General features: G+C 33.9%; 1 protein-coding gene across 1 annotated transcript in view; it reads right to left on the bottom strand.

Annotated features, from left to right (window-relative positions):
- Window positions 1-136: 136 nt before the first annotated feature.
- LOC111634018 (tRNA pseudouridine synthase A-like) overlaps window positions 137-15,351 on the bottom strand; it is a 32,603-nt gene continuing 17,388 nt past the window's right edge. The window contains exons 3-12 of the mRNA XM_023378697.1: window positions 7,551-7,645; window positions 7,223-7,461; window positions 7,017-7,145; window positions 6,843-6,921; window positions 6,734-6,779; window positions 6,506-6,670; window positions 6,317-6,436; window positions 535-605; window positions 313-432; window positions 137-240 (exon numbers count right to left, since the gene is read on the bottom strand). Coding sequence (XP_023234465.1) covers window positions 201-240; window positions 313-432; window positions 535-605; window positions 6,317-6,436; window positions 6,506-6,670; window positions 6,734-6,779; window positions 6,843-6,921; window positions 7,017-7,145; window positions 7,223-7,461; window positions 7,551-7,645 — 1,104 coding nt within the window. The 3' untranslated portion in view covers window positions 137-200. The remainder of the gene's footprint in view (window positions 241-312; window positions 433-534; window positions 606-6,316; window positions 6,437-6,505; window positions 6,671-6,733; window positions 6,780-6,842; window positions 6,922-7,016; window positions 7,146-7,222; window positions 7,462-7,550; window positions 7,646-15,351) is intronic.

Raw genomic sequence — 15,351 nt, 5'->3', positions numbered from 1 at the left:
GTGCATCAGGTCATGTTTTATATGTAATTGGACATTTGTAACCTATTTTTATTGTTTCTTCATTATGTAAATGTAACATCTGAAGTATCACAATTAAAGGATGATAAAAACAATCAACAAAAGTTCAGATATATGGAAAAAAATTCACACACACACGTACAAACTTTCCATAATTTTATTAATTTATATTAAAAACAAAGTTATCTATTTGGAACAGCGTCTAGTAATCTCTTGTCGGTCCTAAGGTAACGAAATACGAAACGAATCAAACAAATTATAATTGGAAAAGATCGAGCGTCGACGAATACTCACTCTTCGATCTTTCGTAGTCTCTTTAAGTGGGCGACCGCAGCGTACAGTTTTCCGTCGGACGGCTTCTTGTCTGCGGCTTCGTAAGAATAGTAGAAGCAGTCTTCGAGCCACTTCATCATGCTATTTCTATGGTTAATTCTTTTTATTTCGAAAACTCGTTTATTATTTTAAGAAACGAATCGGTTTTTTCATTTTAAAGTGCCTATGCATATAAAAGGATACGATTTTTCACTTATTTCTGTTTCAAGTATGTCGGGTTGGATCAAATTTGTTTTAAATCGATGCACTTCGTTCTGAAAAATGAATATATAAATCTGTAGTATTCGAGATTTTAAGGAATAAATGAACTTGATACTTTGAATGATTTAATTTCTTTTTATTGTAAATACGTTTATTGTACTTGTGCATAAGGATTTGAGTCGAGCATAATAAGAATTTTCTGGATCAAATTTTTTTGTTATTTGCATACAAAAACTAGAATACTAAATAAAAATTTTCTAAAATAACTTTAGTCGACGTAAAAATATAATTTGTACACTTTTTAGGGCAGAGCCTATTCAAAAGTCGTCACATTTATTTTCTCAAATAAATTCCGCGTAAAGAAACCATTTCCGTCAACAATGTACAATAGATAAAAAAGTTTCTCAAATTAATTTAATTACAAACAGATACTTTGACACTCAAATGCAATAAAATAGTAAATACCAAACATATTTTTACAAGAATTTCTTTAATTATTGGGGATGGCAAACCTTTTTGAGTCTGTGTGCCACAGCGATCGTAATTATCTTTAAAAAATGTCTGCGTGCGTCAAAGTGTTAGATTTAAAGAAACGAAACGAATATGCTTTGATTAGGTTAGATAAAGAATAAGTGTAAAGAAGCTGGCCGAAAAAAGCCAATCGAATAATATATCAAAAAGATAATAAAAAAAAAATGGGTGATAAACCAAAATCATATGATACATTGTGTGGCGGACAGTTTCTCCAGACCTACTACAGTTTGCCACCCTTAGCACCATTTGAGAGATGTGTATCCCTTTTAACTTATACAATGTTACACATACCACAGAAAAAAAAAAACTAACTACCTTAAATACAGTTGATTCCAATTACTGTAATGAATTTTCTTTGTATAGCCCATAGCAGATATATGTGCATAACTTATACACCCATTGAAAACATAGCACTTACCTTCGATACTGCATACCAGTTAGCATTCTTTTCCCCCCATTTGTTTTCATTAAATTACTAATTCATCACAAATATATTTTATAACCATGTAAACCCATAGTCAAAAATAGAAAAATGGCTATCAAATTACATTATAATAGAGAAGTTTTTTATTGTATGACGTCGTCGACATTAAACATTTTTCGAGTCACTAAATGCCGTCATTTGTGATGCAGATTGCATAGCTCTTATTTATCACAAAGAATTAACACTAGAATCGATAACCGGCTTCTATACAGTGATAGTTCTCCAATATTTGCTGTTTAGAGGGAGGACATTACTGTAAACTTATCAGCTTTCAATACTTGAACTTTTTATCTCGAGTGTGTAATAATAACAAAAATGTGGACGTAGAAAAAGGAATGGTGAGAATTAAAAGTGAGACGTGTCTGTTTGTTTCAGAAAAATTGTAATGTGAATTTTTACATATACTTTATTTAAACTTGTCAAGAGCATCTTTAAAGGAAAAGTATTGGATGAGTTAAAAAGTAGAAGTGAAAAATTAATAAATAAACCATGGTTTATTTGAAAGAAATTACAGTAATCTGAATTATTGGATAAATCAAACCTGCTATTGCCCTTGAAACTTAAATCTGAACTAATGGTAAAAAAATACAATTTAAAAAACTTGGATAATTCAAAGCCAGTGTCTCAGTTTTTGAAAACAAAACTCAAAAGAGAAACTAGCACACAGTCGACTGATTTCCCAAAATGTTGGAATATAGTCAAAATTGTCAAATGTTTCATAGTTTTGGTGTCATTTAAATCCAAATATCATAAAAACAGAGCTAAAAGTAAAGAAAAAACATTGTATTGTTGAACAATAGTTTAGTTTTCTGCACATTTAAACTAAAATTTTCTGTAACATTTAGAAAAAAAAATGAATTCTAACTGAAACTTCAATTGTAATTTATTCAAATGATACAACCATAGCTATGAACACAACTACACTGAATGATTTGATAATGTAAAGGATTTACTATCAAAACTGCGAAACAAATCTTTCAAAACACTTTCTTCTTTAATGCGAGACTTAATCAACATCCGACATTACAAGCTCAATTGGTTTATAATTTTTTTCAAAAAATTTCAAAATGAATTATTCTATTTTTATTTTGTTTTTAGATCTTATTAAGACAAAATAGTGAAATTTTATAATACTGATTTAACTTAAACTAGTGCAAATACGTTATTACGGTATAACCTCTGAATAGCAGATGCCGTCGGGACAGAAGTTTTCCTGCTATTAGGATGTATGGTATGTGCCAGTGGCTATACTGAATTTTAACACAGTTGGCATGTAGTGAAGAATACAATGGATTACAAAAACATCAAATTTGTGTTAGCAATGTGAATATACCAAAAAGTGTAAGTAGGATATATAATTATAATTACAATATACACTCACTGCCATAAAAATTAATGCACCAAGGAGTTGTATCTGCATGCCAAGTTTCCAGCAATAAGTCTCAAGCAGATAGGGAAATGATTAAGAGTTACAGTGTGATGGCTCACTGCATAGTGCAAGCAGAGGACATTAAAATGTATCCTCCTTGGCCTATAAAAAAAAAACACTCAAAGGCAGCCTGTCTAGTTTACCTGTTGTAGAGGGATACCATATCACTGTAAATGCCTTTTACCTTGCAATGGAAGACCATATGAACAACTAACCGAGTTTGAGAGAGGAAGTCAGATGATCGTCTTGCCAAATAGTCCGCCACCTAGGCCAGAGGTGGACAACAGTTTTGCCCCCGGGCCAAATTGGAAAGAAAACTTTTTCCACGGGCCGAACCAGAGGCTGCCCTGGGAAGATTTTGAGATGGTACGAGATGTCATTGTGGTGTCACCCCGTAGAGACTACAGATACATTTTTCACATTATCATGCTTTATCAACATTCTATGCTGTACTTACGAGATTTGTAATGGAGGGTTAACTCTAAACGCACAGTGAGTTGTTGACCTTGTTTTTTTTAAGGCGTCAGAATTTTTTATTGAACTATTCAGACTTGAGTAGCTAATATTGAAAGATTGATCACGGACCACATAAATTCATTAGATGGGCTGGATCCAGCCCGCAGGCCGTACGTTGGCCATGCCTGACCTAGGCCATTCTGATAGCAGCACAAGGTGATGTTGGTACTGGCAGACAAGATAGAGCTCTCATACGTGGCACCCGTGCTCGTGACACCCTCAACAGACCACTAACCCACAGAACCGTATCGTCATCCACCATCTGGATGCAGCTGGTGCCATCATTATGGGCCTGTTTATGTCAGTACCATTTTGAGATAGCCGGGTGAGAAACATTTGGTATTGCAGCGGCCATTACGTGTGCTGCCACTGACAGCCACCCACTACTGTCTCTGTTTGGATTGGCATCACTCCCGACGGGATTGGACTGCAACGGAATGGAACCAAGTTGTCTATGGTGACAAATCCAAATTCAGTTTGGGCACTGACAATGGCCATGTTTGTGTCTGGAGGCCCTGTGGTGAATGCTTCAATCCTGCCTACATTTTGGAGTGACACCACAACTGATGTAATGGTCTGGGATCACAACAGCTGGTCACCTCTAGTAGTGATCCAAGGAACCATGACAGCTCAACCACATGTTGACTCTGATAGAAGGCTTCCAAGAGCAATTTTCCTACAGGACAATGCTTGATCGCACACATCAAAGGTGTTATAGGACTACCTCCACCATATTGGTGACAAATCAGGGAAGGGTGGCAATCGAGCACGTCTGGGATGCCAAGATGGACAGCCTAGAAGTTTGGCCAAACGTGAAGACCACTTGTAGTAACTGTGCACAGAGATGCTGCAAGACACTATATGGCACGTGTATGCCTCCATTCTCACCCCTATCACATTGTGTATTTACGCTAGAGATAGCCTGACAGGGTACTTCCTTCTTTTGTAGTTTTTCCTGCAATAAATGATCTTTCTCTTTCATTTTGTAATCAATTACTAATTCATCAAAAATGAAAAATGTCCATAACAGTTTCAAAGGTTGGTTGAGTCAGTGAGAGTTCACATGTTGAATTACAAAAGTGATTTGCTAGCCAATTCAAGGAGTGGAAAATGGTATTCTTGCATTTTTAATGTCATTTATGACCTAAGTGACCAATAAAAATCAATGTAGTGATTTTGTATAGTGTAGTTATCAAGTAGGAATAATATTTCAAACATTTTTGATTTTTTTCAATAAATGATTTACAGTGGTACCTTGTATTTTGAATCTAACCTCAATCTCTTCGGAGTTCAAATGCAAAATTCAACAAAAAATTTGCCTAAGAGTTTGAACAATGATTTGAAATTCGAGCTGTACGTGCAGTGAAAAAATATGTTCAATACATCTGTTATGTGTTCAAGTCATCTCTTACACTCGTGCTATGCAAGTATGTTTTCGGTGCTCTTTTCGCTTAATTTCTAGTGTGTTTGGTTATATATACTGTATTATGTGCTATTCGTCGGTTTTAACAATTTCTTCCTGCAATTTTTCTTTGTCCACATTTTCTGGGCAATCCTTGGGCCTATGCTTTGTATCCTTTAGTTCAAAATTTCCCAAAGGGAACTTTTAACCCAATTTTTTTTTTTACTGTTTACACAGCCGTATAACATGCCCAATATGCTTTTTATCTGAAGACATCACATTTTGTTTGAATAAAATCAAGTTGTAAAATAAACAGTTTAAAGTAAGCTTCCAAACAAAGAATAAAATCCCACATTGTCTATAATATGTTAAATTTTACAACCGTTATAATTAAATTGCACGTCTATGTTCAGATGTGGAAGTCCGCGGGGTGTGCACAACCAATAAATAATTTTCATTTTATTATACAGTATTTACATATTTTATTTCCGGTTTTCATGTTTTAATTTATTGTTAAAAAATAACACAGTTACTTAAATTATGTGTATTTGCTGCTTTAAGCTTATCAAAATGGATATTACTCAGGGTCTGCAAATGGATTAATTCAGTTTCCATTATTTATAGTGGCAAAAATTGATTTGGAGTTCAAACAACCTCTTGGAATGAATTAAATTTGAAATACGAGGCATCGTTGTATTAAAAATTACACATAAGCTGCCACAAAGCTGTTAAAATCATAAATGCAAGAATACTTTATATCTTCCCACACTGGCCAGCAAATTACCTTCATAAATCCAACCTTTGAACTTTCACCATAAATGCTGTTGCTGCAACTGTTTTAAGTTTCTTTTTATTACTACTGTACTATGGTTTGTGTTGAATAAATGAATAATTCAGGAAAAGTTTGTTTTCCTGGCACCATAAGCTTAATTCCACAAATAACACAGAAGTCTAACATTAATATGTATGACAATAAGTGACAATTGACAACTTAACCAGATTAGTTTTCTCGAACAGATAGATATTGTTCAGCTTTTACAACTTGTTCTCCTCCCCTATTCTTATTTTCAGCCAGTCTTTAAACTCAATGCCTGGGGTTTGAAATTTGTGGTAAGAAAGAGTAAACCAATTCTTGGTTTTAGTTTTAAAATATTTCTTATGTAATTAATTGTTTCAGAATACTGAAAGTGGTACCTTATGTTTTTGTAAGGTTGGTTATGGATGACAGCATATGCTATTTAGAGGTAAATATAACAGATGTTGTATTTGAAGGGCCTGGGATTGTAAAATTGTTAAGTAGAGGTGTCCTTTGGGAGTGTCCGTTAATGGAGGTTTTACCGTGTAAGCAAAAGATTTACAATAATACAGATTAAATGTTTTTTTACCCACTAAAAATTACCTGACATTCTTCCCAAGAGAGTTGCTCCACAATTCCTTTTCCACCATATTTCCAGTTATAACTATCGTAATGAACTTCTTCCAAAACTAATCCCAAGCCCGGAGCCATTGGATATTTAATCTAAAATTAGATTCCAGATTTTTAACACGCATTCTTTTACGTTAAAAAAAAACAACAAAACAAAACTACCTTTTCTGCCGTAAGGTTTCTCTTCAGCGTTTTTAAATCTGCTAACCCTCGAACGATGGCAATTGCCAATCCTATCATATTACGAATCTGGTGTAGCATGAAACTTTGTCCTTTGATCCTGATGACGACGAACTCTACGCCTTTATACAAGAAAGGCTGACCGCACTGTAGTAATTAAATAATTTATTTTTAATACTAAATGCAAGATACAAATGAAGGAAACTTTACCTCGCAAGACATAATATTCCGCACACAGCCTTTCTCTCTGGCTTCTCTGAAATAGATCATTTTTAGCAATTTCATATGTAAAAGCTTTGTTTTTTAAAATTATTTTTACCTGCTAGAAGTAAAATTCTGATAATTGTGAACTCCTTCAAATTTTTTCAGTATTTTATTTACTTTTTTTAATATTTTTCCTATACAATAATTTATAGAATAGCTATAAAAAATTAATAGTAATTATATTTAAGTATTGATGAAAATGAGAAACTTGTAAATTACTATTGCTTACCAGATAATCTATAATTTTCTGTACAGAGTTCTTCGACGGGACAAAAAGCTAACGTCGGCATCGTATACGAATAACTTCTTGCGTAACAATTGTTCTTTGCATCGAATGTCTTGATAGCCTTTTTTATTCCTGAAAGAACAAAAAATTTTATTTTGTTTCTCTAAAGAACTTGTTCTTTTTCTTCTTTTTTACCGTCAAATACTTACCCATCACTTTTATTTGTGCACAAATTTCGGTGTTGATTTTTTCAATTACGGATTTTGTATCGATATCTTTTTCTAAAAATAAAGATACTATTTGTCTTAGTGCAGAAACGCCTTTGTCTGTACGAGATGCTTTCTGATACCACAAGTCGTAGGGATTCAAATAATGCTGTTTTGAAATTACACCAGCTTTATACATTGCTTTTAATAGTTCTTCTTCAATGGTTGGTACTGCCGGGCTTCTGAAAACGGCAACAGATACAAAATAAATACTGTTTACATCCACAGTCAAAAATTCATCTAATTATATATATATTATACATAGGCCTACCTCTGTATCCCGTAGTAACCTCTTCCTAAATATGAGAACATTATGGCATACTTGCTCATTTTATTACTTTTCATCACTGAATGGTTGTGAGAATCCTAAATTATGATTTTAAAAATATATATACACACACATATTGTATAATTAATTTCTGAAATGTATAAAATAAAATTACGTTACATAGAAAAGAAGCAAGCAAATTTACAAATGATTTAATCGCATCTCAACTTGTTTGTTTTTACTTTCCTGACTGTTATATATAAAAATCTTGGGGAGGGGTCAATTTTTGGAGTTGGGACCTTAAATCACCAAGAAATCAAAACAATTTGGTTTTTTTTCCCCTGTATATATGAATGTTTGTGTTTGTTCTGTTGCATGTGTGTGTGGGGGGGGCAATTTTATTCACCTACTTTAAAGCTTAATAACTCCTGTACAGTGAGTCAAAAATGTCTGAAATTTTGCAGTAAGGTTCGTGTATAAGTGGTGTTGATGCTATTAAATTTCAGTGGTTAAAGATCGAGGGAGTGGGGAGATAAAGGTGGTCATGTCGTATCTCAAGCAGGGTTAGACTTAATAAAGATTTTTAATTGTTATTAATAGCTACAAATTTTTATAAACATTTCTACACTCAAAATTAAGCTTTTTGCCATTTTATAATAATTAATATAAAAAGTTTATTAGAAAAACTTTTATAATAAATGGTGCCTCACAAATTTTTTAATGTTTTGCCGAGAAAAGTACATATCATTTGCTGGATTTTTTTCCTAGTCTTGAGGTGTGTCTTGTTTCTAATATAATAACTAAGTGCAAGAACATTTTGATGGTGCATGTATGCATATATTATCAATGGCAAACACTAACAACGTGGTAAGAGTATGGTCTTTTGTGATAGCTACGTTGTGTTCACAAAAGACCACATTGTCACTACCTTGCTAGTGTTTGCCATTGATAACCAAGTGCAAGAATATTTTGACACATGTATTAATCACATTAGGGACAAGATACACCTTCATAAATTGTAAGGACAATGATACTCTAGCCCTATAAAGTTTCATAAATAATTTTCCATCCTAGAAATCTCCAGTGATGTTACTGGACCTACATAATCAGATTCCTACTCTAATTTTACAAAATTTAAGAACCCGAAGACGACTGCTAAATGCAGCCATAAACATTTGTTCATTATTAAATTTTTGTTAAATTTTGCTGGATTTTATCAGTGTTGAATGTTTTGTTAATTTTGCAACCAGTTTTTAACATTACAATATATCATATTCTCTATAGAATACACTTTTTCTTTTTATATGTAATCAGAAATTTTGAGTAGTTTAGTAGCAGTTAAAACATGACTGGAAATTTATTAAATAAGGCAAGGGAAGCATTGTTTTGGATTAATCGGTTATTATAGAAAACCCGACAAATTAAGCGTCACGATGCCGATTCAAATACTCGAATCCGTTTGGGGTTTAAGTATTTGAATGTGATGTGATCTCACTCTAAGCAGTGAGATTTTATAAAATTTCCAAATTTACTATTAATTAATTTCTGGTGATGCCATATGGGATCAGATAAATTATTACTTTCCCAGCTGTTATATATAACAGAGGAAAAGTACAGAAATTGATAAAAAATGACCCCCCAGATGTTTAAATTTCTGGACTCGGGGATCTTGAAATGTCAAGAAATTTCTGTATGTATGGACGTCGGTGTGTGTATGTGTGCAACACGATTTAGTTTTCCCTCTTTGAAGCTTAACAACTCCCGTGCATTTTGTTGAAAATTTCTGAAATTTTGCAAGGTTTGTTTATTGGGAGGGTCGATGCTACTAAATTTTGGTGATTAAAGGTCGAGGAGGTGGGGAGATAAAGGGTCGTGTGTCTTTACTAATTACTGATATGAAGATTTTACTGGTTGATAGCATTTACAATTCTTTATAAAATCCATTCCTATCTGAAAATTAAGCTTTTTGCCATTTTATAATAGTTAAAAATATAAAAAGTTTTTTTTTAATAAAATATGATAACAGATGGCACCGCAAAATGTTGCCGGGAAAGTTATGCAACCCATTGCTGAAATTTTTAAAAAGTTATTTTATAAATGTTTTTATTTTTTTGATTTACTAAGTAAATTTTTAAAAGCAATTAATAAAATTAAACTGGCAAGATTAAGTCTGTTTATGCAAAAATTAAGAATTAACTTGGGTAGGAGGAAAATTTTTATCTCAATTTGGTTATAATAATTCAATAATTAACAAATGGGACTTTTAATATCGCACGAAAAATCTATATTTTAAAATCGTATTTCCATTGACTGAAATAAAAATTTATCAATACAAACATAAAATACTTATTTTGTGAGATCTTAAGTGCCACAATTTACAAAAAATATGCCGATTTTTCATTAAATAATTTCTCTACTGGAAACATAGTGACATTTCTCAAGTAAGATTGAATAATTCTTTCTATAACTGATGTTAAACTATTAATCTTGTTAAAATGATTAAAGAAGTAGTCTTCAAACGACACTATGAAAACCCGATACATTATAATAATAAAGCCAACTGCTGCCGTATGCCATCAGGCTACATGACGGCTTTATTAATAATAAATTACCAAACAATTTGATCCTAGAGAGAAGCATTAGGTGCCATCTCGTAATAAATTTAATAATTATAATTTTTAATTACATAATTTAGATTAAACTGGAAGAAAAGAATCGGCCCGGAGCAGGACTCGAATATAGCCTTTATATAGCCTGATGGCATACGGCAGTGGTTGGTTTTATTATTGTAGTCGTCTTCAAACATGTAGAAATTCTTGTGCATGAGTATTATTTTTCTGGAATGCAAATCAATTACGTTTAATGAAATAAAGATTTTGATGCTGTTTTTATTTTTTAAGTAATAAAAACAAAAATTTCTAAACTATCTTATCTATTAATATTTTTCAATATTTTCGATAAATGAATATAAACTACACTACACTGCAAAACACCGGGATATGTTAAACACTGCACTCTTGGAACTTATAACCGGAACTCTTACATATCCACTGTCTTGCCTCTTCCCATGGGTTTCTGAGGCTTACGCATAAATTGATAAATCGCTATCACTGCACACACTTGCAAAGCACCATCACAACCGATCATCAGAATAACAACACCCCAACGTGGTACAATGGGTCCCTAGCCCTCTCCATGAGGTACAACAGGTCCCTATCACATTCAATCCATATCTAAAAACACTCTATACCAAGATCACCAAGAAAAAAGGTATTCAGATCGCATACAAGAGATGTCCAACCATCTTTGACATCCTTTGCAATGGAAAAGACCCCCAACCAGAACAGACTCCCTGGTGTATATAGTACGGTATTCCCATTAGGGACAACAGGTTTGATAGGGACCTCGTTTACATCAAATCCACAAAATGCTCCTTGGAAGTCAGAGCACAAAAATGTATAGCGGACACACGTCATCATAGAAGTACTTCCGCCCTCACCACATACGCCACCAACCAGGACATTGTGGCAGTCTTCCACCAGGCGAAACTCGTACACACTACGTCACACAATGAACACCTTAAGTGGCTTGAGGCCATTCAAATTTACAAATTGTCCCTCAATGACAACTGCATCAATTTTAAGGATAAGTTGGTTCTGTCGCCGGCCTGGCAGGTGTTGATGGACTCTGAACTTTAAGGTCACAATATGTCAACTAGACAAACACACATGCGTCTCACGTAACACCTTCTAATTGTTTCTCAAATTTCGTTTAACGGTTTGCACTGTCCCATCAGTAATTCAGTTTCACACCTGAGGAAGAACTCACAGCAGTTCAAAAACATTTGTGGTAATCTTTATCTTTTGTTTTTATATCACACTGGTTATAGATTCTAAGAGTGCAGTTAATGAATATAAATATTTCTCAACAAATAACAGTTATTAACAGCACAAAAAACTTTAAATCACTAACATTTTTGGACATTTTTAATGACCTCCTTCAGATACCAGACAAAATCATAACACCTGAGAATATAATCCCAATGTGAATTATGCTATAGAGAACCTCAGTGAAATCCACAAGGAATACTTTAGATAGTAGGCTATTTTTTCCATTTGCAACATCCTGTCCAAGAAGCCACCCATCTCCTTTTGGACCTCTGTTGAAACCAGGAGGAAATGGTTGAGGAATAACAATGCCATTTTGATATGTGTGAACAAATTTAAAGATTTAGTTATATACTATTTGATGCTGGAATACATCACTGTAACAGACTGCACAAATGCTCCCGACAAGCTGTTGGACTGTTTACAAAACAAAGTTAAATGTTTTACTTACACAACTCTGGTTCATATGAAAAATGAAAAAATGCCCACATTTTTCATGTGTTTATATGTTATCTCCTTCCATCCCAAGACTATTTGCCTTTGTGAAAGTGCATAACATAAACTAGGCAGGAACTTCAGATCAGTTGTTGACAAGGATTGCTCTTCTACTAAAGGTATAGAATGGATCTTCAACAAGTTTACTTCACATCATTCAGCCTATGAATACAGAAACAAACAACCTTTAGCCCTTTTGGAGAGGTTTCAAAATGATGAAGATTTGTTACAGTCAGATATTGAGGCTTTATATCACTCAATCAAGATGGAACCTTGCTTCTTCCACCTCTGGATCTTCCTCCTTGCATCAACTTTCTTCTTCCTCCTTAATAAGCCCAATTACTCAGCTATGATACTACTGCAGATTTTAGAACTGGCTCACCTAGCCACATATTCCTCATTTTCACTTTATGGCTCTACTTACATCCAGAACAGGGGTGTACCCATGGGTAGTCTGCTTTCAGGAACTCTTTGAGAGATGGTTTTGAAACAGTGGTCTTGCCGAGATATGTCTCCAACTTCCGATTATGTGCAAGGTACTGTACATTGACAATATTTTAATCACTTTGAAGAAGCATCCCAACATAAATGCATTTACTGTATTGATGATGTTAACAATAACCCGTATAGCCTCACCTTGAAATTGGAATAGGAAAGTGGCAGTAAAGCACACTTTCTCGATGTTGTTATTACACTCAAAAGGCATTGCTATTAATACCAAAGTTTACAGAAAGCCTTCACATAACCCACTCTTCATTCTGTGGGCCTCATACAACCTGCTTAACTATAAGATTGCTGCTTTCAGGACCTTAATTAGAAGGGGCCACACTCGTTACCTTGAGATACATGACAGAATGGAATAACTGAAGTATATATGTTCACTTGTACTGTGTTTTGGTTTCAAACCTAAGACTATAGTCACTGATTGATAAGTACCAATCTTCACAGAATACAGAAACATGTGCTATATCTAATAGTGACTATAAAGTGGTGGAATATGTGAAACAACTTCATAATGATATAAGAATTGTTTACAAAAGGAACCCATTATCTATAGCAGTGTTTCTCAACCTCTAACGAATCATCATCCCCTTCAATGTAGTATTGCCTCCTTCAATAAAATCGTTAGGTAGTATCGCCCCCTTCACTACAAAATTCCGATGCCAATGGACAAGGCTAATGCCAAATTCGTACAGCATCGAAGAGACTAGTGACTAGTATAATGTTATTTGTTTAATTATTGTACGATATAACAAATAAAATATCTAATTATTATTAATATAATGTTTTACTATATCACCCAGAAAATTGTTTTTCGCCCCCAAAATATAAATTGTTACTAATCGCCCCCTCAACATGGAAAATCGCCTACATGGGGGCAATATCATCCTCACTGAGAAACACTGATCTATAGGATCCTCCATAATGACAAAGACCCATCAGATCCCTTGATTGTTCTAGGGGTAGGTATGGTTCCTCTCAAGGATGATAGAGTTATGCATAATTTATACACTATTGGTGCCACCTTAACATCCCTTTGGACAAGACTGAAAGAACACAAATATAACATATGGACATCACAATCTGTTATAATCCTTGCAGCATACACTTTATTGGATTCTGTTCAAGTTCAATGGGATCAAATCAAAATAATTAAGATTACCAACAGACATTATGTTCGCCATGCAGAAGCTTTACAAATATACAAATATGTCAGTGGCGTGCTGTGACATTTGACAATAGGGAAGCTGTGTTTCTGTAAGAAGCCGACATCCAGGGGCAATCAGTCAATTGCGCATCAGTGATGGTCTAGGGCAGGGGTGGCCAACAGTTTTTGCCCCCAGGCCGAATTGGAAAGAAAACTTTTTTCATGGGCCGAACCAGAGGCTCATGTGCCCTAGGAAGATTTTGAGGTTATGCAAGATTTCATTGTGGTGTCACCCGTAGAGACTAAATTGTACATAGAGATTACAGATGCATTTTTCACGTTATCATGCATTATCAATGTTCTACGCTGTACTTAAGAGATTTGTAATGGAGGGTTAACTCTAACCGGACAGCGAGTTGTTGACTTTTTTTTTTAGGCGTTAGAATTTTTCACTGATCTATTCTGACTTAAGTAGCTAATATTGAAAGATTAATCGCGGGCCACATAAATCCATTACATGGGCCACACGTTGGCCATGCCTGGTCTAGGGTCCATTTGTATCGTTTATTTGATAAGCCAGTAAAAACCGTAGACTTCTCTAAATGCATTTTTAATATCACAATTACATTCCGAATCGCTAGCCACGATATAAGGGCTACAATTAAAAATAAAATAATAAAAAACTTACTCGGTGAAATAAAATGTGTGGTGGATGTACCGGTACATACCCGGTACAAAATATTCTTCAATTGTATGAATATACTTTTAAAGAAAATTATAATTAAATATAGCTTTGTAAAGAAACGTACATAAAAATAACATAAAATATTGTTTACTTTTTAAATCTTAAAATAATGCACTTAATCAAATAGTTCCCTACAAGTGGCTAATGGATGGGATCGAAGACGATCGCAGAGCGTGTATGCACATTCTGCAACCGTCTTTGATCCCATCCATTAGCCTGGACTGTCGAATCCCCAGGGTGCCGATACCGGTCAATGTCAAATACCTCTTTTGTCGCATCACTAGTATATCTCGAAGGACGCAACAGGGCTGTTGTAGATTTTAAACGTTTCTCACCATAGCTGTAAAAATCTAAATACGTTAAACTTAAAAGTAATTTGTTTTCTAACTAATTCGTTTTAGGACCAAGTGTCCTTAGAATTTCTAAAATTTACAACTTTTCAGTCACTCTCGTTGAACTGGAAAAATTTCTATATTTATTACATTAATAATATGAGCAAATCAGTCTCCATTGTACTCTGCTAAAGATGGTTCGGTTAAGCTTTTGTTTAAGTAATATTCCGGCTCTTTCGGCAGGGTTTTATTTATGTCTCCAATTCCCTAATCACTTAATTATTTAACTACTTCTTAAGTAGAAATAAGTCAAAACTGGTTACTTTGTACTCGAATATTTGTAGTCTTGGGAAAAAAGTGGAAAGACAAATTTTTATGACAAACGGATACATAAATCGTAAATTTAAAGAAAATAAATTCTAGAGCTTTTTCCGTACCTCATGCATCTCTCTCATTTATTAAATTTAGTTGTAAATGACGCTGTCAAAGTAACAGTTAATTTTATAACATTATACAAGAATTGTACACGTTTTTTTCTACATCCCCTTAGAGATGGAATATATGAAATCATAATATCACCGGTTTAACATTGGAATCCAAGAGTAATATAAAATCGGAGAGCGGAATAAAAATATCAAATATTTTAATGGATTTTTTAAACTCCTGTCAACTATACAGAACTATCATAAAAACATAC

The sequence above is a fragment of the Centruroides sculpturatus genome, unplaced genomic scaffold (assembly GCF_000671375.1).
Source record: "Centruroides sculpturatus isolate CEXI.00-Female unplaced genomic scaffold, Cexi_2.0 scaffold736, whole genome shotgun sequence".
Lineage (NCBI taxonomy): Eukaryota > Metazoa > Arthropoda > Arachnida > Scorpiones > Buthidae > Centruroides > Centruroides sculpturatus.
Note: the sequence above shows the minus strand (reverse complement) of the source record. Positions and strands in the feature narration are given on the sequence as shown.